This window comes from Leucopleurus acutus (assembly GCF_964270905.1).
Source record: "Leucopleurus acutus genome assembly, chromosome: 19".
In the NCBI taxonomy this organism is placed as follows: domain Eukaryota; kingdom Metazoa; phylum Chordata; class Mammalia; order Artiodactyla; family Delphinidae; genus Leucopleurus; species Leucopleurus acutus.
The window spans coordinates 58578743-58591013 of NC_139161.1; the positions used below are offsets into that span (position 1 = coordinate 58578743).

General features: G+C 46.2%; 1 protein-coding gene across 7 annotated transcripts in view; it reads right to left on the reverse strand.

Annotated features, from left to right (window-relative positions):
* Window positions 1-12271, reverse strand: part of SPECC1 (sperm antigen with calponin homology and coiled-coil domains 1) — a gene marked incomplete at both ends in the record, with an annotated part of 176713 nt that overhangs the window by 59614 nt on the left and 104828 nt on the right. For all 7 annotated transcript variants that reach the window (XM_082861467.1, XM_082861466.1, XM_082861465.1 and 4 more), the window contains one exon: window positions 1065-1210. In XM_082861467.1, the coding sequence (XP_082717593.1) occupies window positions 1065-1210 (146 nt within the window). The remainder of the gene's footprint in view (window positions 1-1064; window positions 1211-12271) is intronic.

Consider the following 12271-nt stretch of genomic DNA (forward strand, 5'->3'; position numbering starts at 1 on the left):
TCAAAACAGCAAATAAGAGTTCCTGACTTGCTACTCTTTTTGGTGACTAAAAAAGTATCCCATGATGCTAATTAGGTATTACGTGTACTCTTTCACCCTCTTCTGCCCTGGACCAGTATTGAATTGGGGAATGAGTTGGGGGGAGTTAACTAAATGGGGGCTGGTCTTAGATGTAGGACACACGCGGAACAAGAAAACATACAGGTGATGAGTCACCTACAGCAGGCAGAACAGAACACTCTTGCATAAACCATTATTGTTCATTCCTTTCCCACCTTCACAGACCGAATGTAGTCACTGAGCCTTCACAGCTTCCAGTCTTTGTAGTCTAATCTTAATCTAATTTAGCCCCAAACTATTTTAGCAGAGACAGCCTCCTAGGATTAGCTGTTACCCTGGCCTTCCAATACAACAGGCACATCTGTTGCAATCAAGGGAAAAAATATGTTGCATTTTGGATTCAGGCACATTTGGTTTCTTTTCTTTACTGTATTTACAGGTGTACAGTATAGAGGTGCATTTTTCTCATGTGGCGGTAACAGTGACTAAAGGTGACTTGTGAGTCAGGCAGACATTGCCAGAAAAAGCTGGGAATGTCCCACGATCAGGAACGACAGGTCAGCACCAGCGGCCACACACAAGACCAGGGGGAGAAGCATGTAACAGCACGTTCTAGGATAAAGGAGCCCAGGGTGTCAGCAAGGCAGCCGAGCACACAGATGAGCGCCTCATTTCCCAAGAGACGAAGCCTCTGGCTGGCCCTGCTAATCCTCACGAGATGATAAGAAGGCGCTCAGCAGTGACCTGGATTTAACAGACACAGAGGCAGAAGAGGAAGGTGGAGAGGAGGAACTGGAGTTGCGGAGGGGAGGACAGGAGAGCTGGCTCTCTCTGTTGTCTCATTGGAGCCCCAGAGGGCATCATGCACCATGTCTACACGTGGATGGTCTGGGAAGGGCCCCGTGGTCACGCCAACGTGGGACCAGGGTGGTGGAGGACAGGCTTGATCCATGGGGCCACGGTCTGAATTTAAGTTTTGCTCATGAAACAAAATGACGAAATACCTGGACGCCCCAAGTCAAATGACTTGATAAGGGATTTAACGGTGGTTGCAGACTCCGAAGATGTCGGAGGAGTTCTGTTCACGTAGCCGCCGTGCCACCGGCCAGGAACATCCACCTCGGAGGGCTCCGAATCTTCCTTCACAGGTCTGCACGGCAAAGAGCAAATCAGATTGAAAAGGTGGAGGATGTCCCCACGGGACACAGGACACAGGTGGAAACAACCAACGTCGAGAAGAGAAACAACTCTGGGAGGGGGATCGCAAACTGAAAATCCTGTTTTCCGTACCAGCTTTGCATTTTAGGAAATAACGTGGGTACCACTCTTAATTTGTATCAGAGATGTTTTCTCCGGAATGGCCAGAGATAGCATTTTTCTATGCAGAGTGACTTGACATGAGCTCTAAATAAAAAGGATGTAACTGTAAACTGCAAAAAAAAACCCAGACAAATGTTATTTATCATAAAACAGCTTACTGTCCGTGGTGGATACAACGGGTTGGTGTGTCGATGGGAATCTAATCCCCACCTGGCACACAGAGGTTGGAAAGATGACATTTCGGGACCCCCTGCAGCTAGGATTTCAGATGGGGGATTTAGGCTCCTGCCAGAAAGACTGGACAAGACGTGCACCAGGACCCGAGTCAGGAAGGAGAGGCCGGGCACAGGGCCTTCACTACGCTGAGACAGACGGAAGCAGAGGCAAGGTTCTCCTGCTGCTGGAAACTGGTGGCAGCTTTCCGACCAGGGAGGCAACTTCCTGGTTTAAGGCTCCCCTTCACGGCAGAGGCAGCAGCTGGCCTGGCAGCCCAGTTCTGTGTGCTGTGACTTCGAGCGTCGTTCCTGGAAGCTGAGCCTGGAGTCTGTTTCTCCAGCAATCCCCCCATCCCCCAACAGTCCTGCAAGCCCTTTAGTACCTTCCTGCTTAAACCCCCGAGGCTGCCATCTCTTAGGTACAAGAGAATCCTGACTCATATGTGTTTGCCCCCCAAGAGGATGGTAACTGTGCTCTAGAGCAACACTGCAGCTCTGCATGAGCTGAGGCTTCTCCGCTCTCCCACACTTTCCTGGTGAGTTCTCTCTGTGGTTTCCAGACTGCAGCACAGACTCATAGAAGAGCCTTTTAAAGACAGACCATCTGCGTCAATCCTCCCATGCATGGCTTCCTCATCCAGGGGACGTTGGCCTGTCATTTAATCTCCCTGTGAATGTGCCAAGGCAACACCTCCCAACTTCCCATTCCTAAAGCACTGCTCTTTCCATTGTGTCAAATTGCCACAGCTGTTTTGCAAAAAGATGACTAATTTATGAGAATACGGCTCAAACAGAATACTTCCGGCAAGGTCAGTGGAAGTTTAAAATATTCATTTATTGATCTTTTTGAAAGGAACCTAGCTGCTCATAAGCTTCTGCGGTTGAATTTACTTGTCCTTAATCCTCAAAGCTTTCTCCTGTTGCTCTGTAATCAACGTGAGTAGAATAAATTTAAGTGAAACAGAACTTAAAACGCTTAAGTCACACTGCCCTACACTCTGGTCTCCACAGTCCCTTCTTTCGAGTGAAAAAGAAAATCAGTAAATTGATGACTTTTTCTGGAACGAAATATCAGGTATTTCAGAAATTGGTAAGGGTTTGTTTGTTTTTTTAATCGAATGGGGTTGGTTCTTGTTATTTTCCCTGTTGTGTCACACAGTATAAAATCAGATGGTAAGTAGGAAGAGAGAGAGCGAAATCAGGTTAGGTACGAGCCGGGGAAAAACCTCTCCTTTCTGTCCCAGCCATTCTCAGGAAGGTGATACAGAGGGCACTTTCTTGCCCATCCATGTACCCGCCCTGCCACCTGGCCTGGAGGATTTAGAGCACCCCTCAAAGGAAGACTGTTGTTAAAAGTCCACTTCTTTTGCACTCCTTGATAATTTAATAAGAATAAAATTACATTCCGCTGAGGTGCTCCCTTTGATTACCTAAGTTTCTCTGTGACTCACAACATCAAATGATACAGACGACTCATTTCGACACCATAAGGAAGTACCAAGGATGCAAGAAGCAATCCCAGCCCCCCTGCTTTCAGGTGTCAAGGGCAGCATTCCACACTAGCAACGCTAGTCTGCTGGGCTAGGACAGCAAGAATGAGTGTGAGAAAACCCAGCCAGTTGTTTAAGTAGGTTAACGAAGCTACTGGACTAAAGACCTACCACGTTACATAACAGCGATATGTGTGTGTGTGTGTGTGTGTGTGTGTGTGTGTCTAGGGAGAAGACCCACAGAAGTGTGTGTGTGTGTGTGTGTGTGTGTCTAGGGAGAAGACCCACAGAAGTGTGTGTGTGTGTGTGTGTGTGTGTCTAGGGAGAAGACCCACAGAAGTGTGTGTGTGTGTGTGTGTGTGTGTGTGTGTGTGTAGGGAGAACCACAGAATGTGTGTTTGTGTGTGTGTGTGTGTGTGTGTGTGTCTAGGGAGAAGCATAGGGGTGTGTGTGTGTGTGTGTGTAGGGAGAAGACGCATAGGGGTGTGTGTGTGTGTGTGTGTGTGTGTAGGGAGAAGACGCATAGGACACTGTTGGTCCCATCAGTGCTGTAACCGTGAGCAGGGACACCACCTGGCTTCAGACTGTTGGGATCGACCAGCAACAACCCCAGCGATACACTGAGTACGACATTCCCTCTGTTCTGCGGAAGAATAAAGACTCTGTATTCTATAAAGAATACTAAGAAATACTCAAGCATACAACCAGGTGTACACTAACCAATTCACTAAGTAAAGGAAACACTCCAAGGGCCCACTGCGGGTTAAACACTGTTCACGGTCAGCCACGGCCTCCTAAGACACACGAGAGGCTCTCGGGTTTATCTGTAAAGTAAAAATCACACATGTAGCCAACGGAGCCTTGGAAAGCCCTTGAATCGCCCAGAACGGCAGCTTGCACGGTGCTGTAAACACAACTGCACACAAAAGCAGCTGCTCTTCGTGCGCTTTGCGCAGTCTGCTTCTCAGGTGCAGGTCAGACAGCTGCGTCGTTTAGCGACCACGTTTAACCAACCACAGAAACGAGGCATGTTTCCCGTCGGCTCCCAGCATGTACAACTCTGGTGACAATGAATAACTTCCACAAAAAAATCTGTGTCTGATATGTAACTCCACGGCCAGTACCATGGGTCTTAAAAACATTATCTAATATACTTTTCCGCAAAAACTCCATAAGTTACAATCCTTCATTTTAGACGAAACACTTGATGAAGGTCATAAGGCTGGTATGTGGTGAATCTGGGGTGAAAACCCAGCTGTTTGACACGCCTTTCTCAGGTTTTTCCATGACGCGTGGGTGTCCTGGGAGAGGCACAAAGGACTCTTAAAAAAAAAAGGTAATAATGCTGATGGGACGACTTCTCCAAATTTGTTTAATGTATATTTAAGAAAAATACTACCAATATTTCTTTCCTTGCTCTTATTTTTATGGGGTAATCTGATCTTAGGAGGCGGCAACCCATCTCTGAGAACGACAGACAGTCAGTTGTATGTGAGGTCACCCGAGGCACCAACACAGGAGATGGGGGTGTGTCCTGCCCGTGGACCACGTCCCCTGCTCGCTGACCGCTGCCTACCTTCTGTACCTCTCACTGGTATGTAAACGTGTACACGCGCCTATGTCTGTACTTACCCCTTACTTATTAAATGTTGTCTAATGCCTCTAACGCACGGCTTCCCTTGTCTGGTTACAGAACAGAATCTTCAAATAGCGTCGGTTTTCTACGGCTCTTAGGTCATCACACAGGGCACAGCTCGGCATTGCTGTTGGTTTTGATCCAAGGACATGTGGGTTATTGCTTGCAATTAGCTTTAAGGTATTCAAGGGTTAACTACGTTTGGGAAACGTCGCATTACACCACTGCTGCCTCCACCACCGGGAGACTAGTTTTTGTAAAGAAGACGGGGCACATCAATCTCGCGCTCAGGACAGCTCTTTCCTGAACAACTGAATGGAGCCCACCCAGGCCCTTCCTGGGGCCGCGCAGACCGACGGCCCGTGACTCCCCTCCACCCACTGGCTTCCGGACCAAAGCCCGGCCGCCTGATGCTCTCTTCCTCTTCCGTCCTCCGTGCCTCTGCTCGTTCTGTATCCTGACGTGGAAGGAAACCTTCCCAAAGTGTGTCTTCTTATTATGCACAACACAAACCTAAAAGAAGTCTGCAGGTCCACAGCGAGACAGAAATCAGTTAAGCATTCTGTCTCAGGTGTCAGGGTCCTCGGAATCTCTGTGTAAGTATGTCTATGACAATAAAAACAAACAGCGTAAGAGCATTTTGAACACAAGCCTCTTACCCTCCAAATCCCAACAGCAAGAAACACAGGAATACATCGTAAAAATCCTGCATCGGCACCAGAAACTACAGAAAGATAGCACGTCCGTGCCTCAGACTTTGAAGAATTTCTGCGACGCAGAGAATAAGTGGGGGAAAGTGACAAGAAAATTACTACCGGTTTACCCCGATTCCCTTGCAAAGAGATTGAAGATGTGGGAAACCCCACTGAGGCCCCGGGTCCTGGAGGGCAGCCAGGGCTGGAGGCAACACCTGGGGGACAGGCAGAGCACCCCTCCTGCAAAGGATCAGTGACACAAAGAAAGACACGCCCGTCCAAGGAGGCCAGGGTGGTTGATTCCCGGCACAAAGGACAGCAGTAAAAAGGAGCAGATTGGGAAAGGCCACAGGACACGCCTGAAATGGACAACGGCCAAGCAAAACAGACCCCCAAAAACTGGCTCCTCCATGCTGCCTCCACCAAACAGAGAAGAAACCGGACACGGGTGAAGTTCCCCCACGGGCACCTCTTCCTCTGCGCTCCTCCTCGCCCTGTCTGTGTCTGCGACGTGCCACAGAAATTTACGTTAAAGAGGCTTCCTTCAAGTTTAAGATACGAGAAGATTTCTAGAGCAGTCAGGCAGAGTGAGTACAGATCGAGGCAGAATCCAGACACTGATCCTGGGCGAGTGACAGGCCCTGATACACTTTTACCCACTGAAGCAAGAATAAGTGATGGGAAAAAACAGGCCCTGATCTATGAATAGATCTCACAGCATAAACTGAAAAGGATCACCACACTCAAAGGAGAACAGACATTTGTAAATACGGAACAGGAAACAGATTTAGACACTTAAAACATCTGCCTTCAGAATACAATAAAATTCAAGAAAGTATATGAAGGATGACACTTTAAGATGAAAGGCCAAGTGTCAAAAATTATATTAGCAATCTAAGAATCCCATGCAGACAGTTTAAAGCAGAATCAGCTCCAGAGAAAAAAGAACAAGGGCATACTGGGAAAGTCTCTCTGAAAACGGATGAAATGAACGATGTCAAGGCGGGATTTCAGTTCTGCGGGCAGAGGATGGTGTGGTAATATAATAAACAGTGCTGGCGTGAATGGCTGTCCATCTGGAAGAAGAAGACCCACTCCTCACATCAGACTAAATAAAGAAAGCAGACCAAATGTCCGAGAGAGTATGTGTGTAAAACAGATGAAGAATACTGATTACCTTCCAGGACGCTACTCAAGGGGGAGAAGGATGAATATTTTTCTTTAACACCTCCATTTTATTACCGGTTCACCTAATATTACTTCATAATTAAGAAGAAATCCAATACAGTAAATCACCAAACAATCTACTATTTGTTTTTAAATTTCAACAAGACAGTTCTAGACTTCAAATACCATGTCCTGTACTTTCCAATACTCCAGAATCTTTAATTAAAAATTCATTTATGCAAAATTATTATATTTGCTCCTTGCCCTCTTGTTTCCAATAATGAAATCATTTTTTAAAACATAACATTTGTACTTAAAAATCAACCTCCGATCTACAGCTTGCATTGAAAACACCGTTTGCTTCTGCCTCAAGTCCAGTCATCCGACATGGCTTTAAAGTTCTGAAACTACACACCCTGGAAAATTGAGAACAAAGTGACCAGAAGGCCCTGCAGAAACGTGGCCGGTGATTAAAAATCAGGCAAAAGACTCTTCGAAATAATGACATGTTTATTTAGCACTTCGTAAACGCTTACCTATAAAAATACTCGACAGTCCCCAGAGAAAGATCAAAATATGTGAGACAGCTGTGCATTTGAAGCTGAGATTGCCTTTTTCTTGTTTGTATTTGAAAACACCCGGCAAATGAGTTTTATATCATCCTAACGATTCTCAGTCCGAGGTGAAGATCTCCCAGGATATAAATTCCTGTCCCACTAGGGTAACTCCAGCGAGTGTCAGAACTATTTTTACAGAGAGGACGTCGACCTCTCCTCTTTCTGTCACCAAGTCGAATTTTTCTAGTGACTCTGTGCTCTCTTGTTTGACACTCACAACGTTCTCCTGAGTTAAAGGGCTTTCCTGTTCCTGATTTTCCGTGGATCCCATCTTGTCTCACCTTCCTGATGACGTAGCTAATGGCCTAGAAGTTCTTCACATGAGAGCTGCAATGAGTTCTGCCTGAGGGAGGTTGCTGAATTGGACCCAGATCTTAACAAACGTACGTACTTCCAAGAGTTTCAAGTCACACTTTGAATCTTGGATCCCTCTGAGTTATATGCTTCCGGATTGAAAAAGTCTTTAGATTTCCAGGGTGAGTTTTATTCACGAGGCTTTTGTCGTCGTTCGTTAGTTCTCAGTTCAATTCCAGTTAGCATCGTCCCCACAGAAGCTTATCTGATTCAACTACATCCTTCATGATCAAGCAAACATCGATGCATATTGAACCCCAAAGAGATTTTGGAAATCAGCCCAAAACACGGTGGTGGCTTGTTTCAGACAAGCTTAAGGAAGTCAGACCCCAGCTGGAAAAGGTGAAATCAAGACTGGACACAGAGGAAGCAGAACTTTCTAACTTCTTCAGAACGAGACGTCATGCAGATGGTTTCCTGTTTCACCTAAAACAGTGTTAATTCCAAGCTTATCAGACACTGTATTCAAAAGGAAACATAAAAGTAAACTCCAAAAAAGTAAAGCACAGCCTGGGCTGTGTTCACTCTGCACGTGCAACGCCACGGCCCTCGCTCAGCACTCTGGCTGCATCTCAAAAATTTTTTCACGACAGACTTTGTTCTGCAGAACAACTTTATTTCGTGCTCCAAACAAAAGACTGCTGAATCTTCTGTGAAGAATAAAGAAAAAAAAAAAGAGGGAAGGATCATCTTTGTGCAGAGTTGACTCCAAAATGCAAAAAGAAAACAAAAAAAAAGGTAAAGAGACTTGATGACAATGACTGGGCAACAGTGGCTGTTCTAAGGAGACCGTTTGGTTCTTTATCAAAAGGTTATTTCTCCTCTACACATTCCCCCTTTCACAAAGAAATGGCTGTGGTTTCCCATCATGGCAAGGGCTGGGCGGCCTCTCTTCCACCACCTGCTCTGCTATAGCTGACAGAGACCATGGAGCTGGAAAATAGAAACGGGAGGCAAAGGCTGGTAAAGGTGTTACTTAACGCAACACGACCTTAGTCTACACACACAAGGACTAACAGCTGGCGCTGTCCACGGGGAAAAGCTCAGAGCAGCACGTCTGAATTTCGACTGTCCCCATCTCTTTTGGGAGTCAAAGGTCTTCAGACAGAGAAAACGCTAAAACTTCAAAATGTCGGGCTCCTCCCACTAGACCGTCACCAATAGACAAGGGTGTCGGCAGAGATGTCCAAGACCAACCAAATCAGGTCCCTGTGATTGACAGAATGGCTCGTGCTTCCCTCTACTGTCCTACAGTTAAGGCCAAAAAAAAAAAAAGATTTCTTTTACTATTTCAGTATACACATTCTAAAGGCTTCCGGGAAGCTCACGCCCACTTTTCAAAGCAAATCTGTAAAGACAGGGGCCTGGGAGCAGAGAAGCAGACGTAGCTCTTTAGAATCAGAGGCTACAGCTCTAACGCCACAGGTGCAAACTGAAGCTATGAAAAAATAAGTCATATGAGAGTGAAAGGATTACGCTTGTTGGGATACCAGAGGACCGGTTTCTACTTCGAGGGGCAAATAAAATGTCAGACGCCCCCAACAGTTGGAGCTTCGCATGTGAGGTTCGCTCGGAAACTGCTCAGGAGTCCCCACGAGAACTGGCCCCCTCGCTGGAGGGCCGGAGATGCTGTATCGAAGCATCCGCAGGGAGAGAGCTGGACAAGTCATCTCAGTGACCCAAGGAGCTATGCCTCCAACTTCCTACTTTCCCTTTCCAGTGACAGCTCCAGACACCCAGCGAGCGGCTGTGACACATTACAGCTGTAAGAACGACACACAGGGCGCACAGGCACACAACTGACGTCAGGGCAGAAGGCACGTGTGCACACACAGAGTTAAAAGCCAATTCCAGAGAGTCTGGCAGTGACCGGCCGCCATGCTGCTCAGTTCAGAGGTGACAACAAGAGAACCAGCGGTACAAGCTAAACACACTGGGAACCTTCGACATTCTATTTCAGAAACTGATACAGTTACTTAGGCACAGACGTTCAGTGTGTTTAATTCTTTAAGAGGCTGCTTATTGGTGTCGTACGATACATACAGCAAAAATCGAATGTCACCCTGAAAACAATGGTCCACACCGTGTCAGAGTAACAGGAGGCACACAAAGGTCTCTCCCTGCTACTGTCTGAGAGGCCCATGTCATGTACATATCACCGACAGTGTCTTCTGTTAGAAAGGCTGCATGTGGCCCAGCAAGGCATTAAGTCGAGCTGCATGTGTGTTCTCTGAAGCCCAAGGACTCAACTTTTCAGGAAAAAGTTCTGATGTTTTAACTTCGGTGAAAGTTTTAATTTCCTTGTATTTCTCTTAATGGTTCAAAACAAGACGCAGCCAGAGTTGAAAAAGTTATTCATTATCCTTCCATCCAATAATTTCTGTGTCTGGCAAAACAGATCATTTTCAGGTCCACAAAAACTACCCGGGTTTGTTCAAATTTCTGGAAGAGAAAGAGGAGGTCCATGGCCCAGCTACAATACGGAGATGCCACTGTGTAAGGGAGACCCAAGGCTTGAGCTGGGAACGTGGTACTGGGGGCACATGTGTCCCTGACTCCCCCATCAGAGAAAGGCTCCCTGACCAACCAGTCTCAGAACAGAGCTTACGGGGGGTCTTAAAATCCGACCTACTCTTAACCTTCTCTTTTTTTTTTTTAAAATAAATTTATTTATTTATTTATTGGCTGCTTTGGGTCTTCCTGCTGTGCGCGGGCTTCCTCTAGTTGCGGTGAGTGGGGGCTACTCTTCGTTGTGGTGCGCGGGCTTCTCACTGCGGTGGCTTCTCTTGTTGCGGAGCACGGGCTCTATGCGTGTGGGCTTCAGTAGTTGTGGCACATGGGCTCAGTAGTTGTGGCTCGCGGGCTCTAGAACACAGGCTCAGTAGTTGTGGCGCATGGGCTTAGTTGCTCCGTGGCCTGTGGGATCTTCCCATACCAGGGCTCAAACCCATGTCCCCTGCATTGGCAGGCGGATTCTGAGCCACTGCGCCACCAGGGAAGCCCTTACCTTCTCATTTAAGAGAGGAAGGAGCTCGGTCTGGGAAGAAAACCTTGCTAGTTGGTGGCGAAGATGAGACCAGAGCCTCATTTTCCCATGTACCTTAACATCAGTTATTCTGACTCCAAAATAAAAATACCTCTGAAAACATCACAGGATTGAAGATGGCTCATGAGCTAAGCTTTAGAATCATCTAAAACTACGTTAAGGAATGTTCCACTTTAACTATTAAGTTCTTGGTAATAAACGCTAACTTGCCTTCACACCCAGGCACCCCACCTGCCTGCCTACTGGCCTATGATCCCTTGAATGCCAGTTGATGAGAATGTGAGTCAGTCCATCCAGGGTCACGATCAAGTCGCTTTTCTGATGCTCTTACTTTCTCCTGATTGTACTTGGAGGACCCCATCAGAGAATTTTCTGCAAGTTCTTTGGCTGTGGCTGAGCCGAGAAGGACTTCTGAGTTCTCGTCAGAAGACTGTCAAAGTCAAGAACCCAGGCAGCCAAGATGGAAACCCTCTGCGGCTCTGGGGCCTCGGAGGGTGTCAGCTGGCTGCAAGTCTGGCTCAACGTGGTAGGTTCAGGAAGAGGTGGAGCCATCTGCGAGTAACTTTCCAACAGCCAATGCTTTAGAAGGGGCAGCGCAAAATCAGACAAGAAACCACTCTGGCAATCATCTGAAGGGCAGTGACAGCCAAGAAACCCACGGACGCCTGCAGGGTTTCAGTAGCACACCATGTTCTGAACTGCTGTCAGTTCTCGAATTTTGAAACATTTTGTGATAAGGGATTAAACTGCTGGAATTAGGAGGTAGGTTTGCAAATCACTGGAAAATCAAAAGAGAAACATACTGTGTTTGAAAAAAAAAGTGACCCTAAGTTTGAAAACGTTGGATGTAGCACATGGGGCCCTAAACTGTCAAGACGCACGCAGATTTCCTATCGTATCAGGGTTCAAGTTGTATAATCTGACCTGTATCTTAGAATCTAAGTAAGAAATGCAGCATCCCATACAATAACTTATTTAGGGCCACCTCTTAAACGCAAGGCTTGTCTTTTATCATTTATCTGTAAATTCACGTATATATGAAGCAATGCAGGTTATGACGTGGTTCCTCTTCCAAAGACACACAATAGAAAAGCAAGACACATGGACAAATACACAAAAGCAGACACCAAAGCAAACCAGAATGACCTCACAATCATTCCAATAGAGAACACTATGAAATCTAGTTTTCCTATTCTGCTTCTCCCTTAAAATTCACGTGCTTTTGGTGGCCAGAGGGTATAGGTGTGACTATAAAACTCTGATCTTGATTTTTATAAACAAAGGGCCGCCAGACTGATTGAAGCAAGTTTGGTAAGAGAATCAAAAGAGAATTCTGAGCAGAAATCTACTCCTTCCACTGCTGTGGAGTTCATGATACTGTATCAGACCCAGAGGCTCAGAATCCAGCCCCTGTCAGCCCTGGAAAACAGATAAAAAGGGCAAAATGTACAAATCTGCACCCAAAATGTAATAAATCTGATTTTTAAATTCTACTACATCTTATGTTGAGAGAAATCCAAAAATTCAAAATAACTTCTAATAACCAAGAATCTCAACATCAAGGACATCTATTCCTGATGGGGAAAGAGACAGCACTGCATTAGCTGAAGCCTAAAATACTGTAGATAGTCTTGTTTGTAAAGCATTTAAATTTTAAGCAATAACCAACTC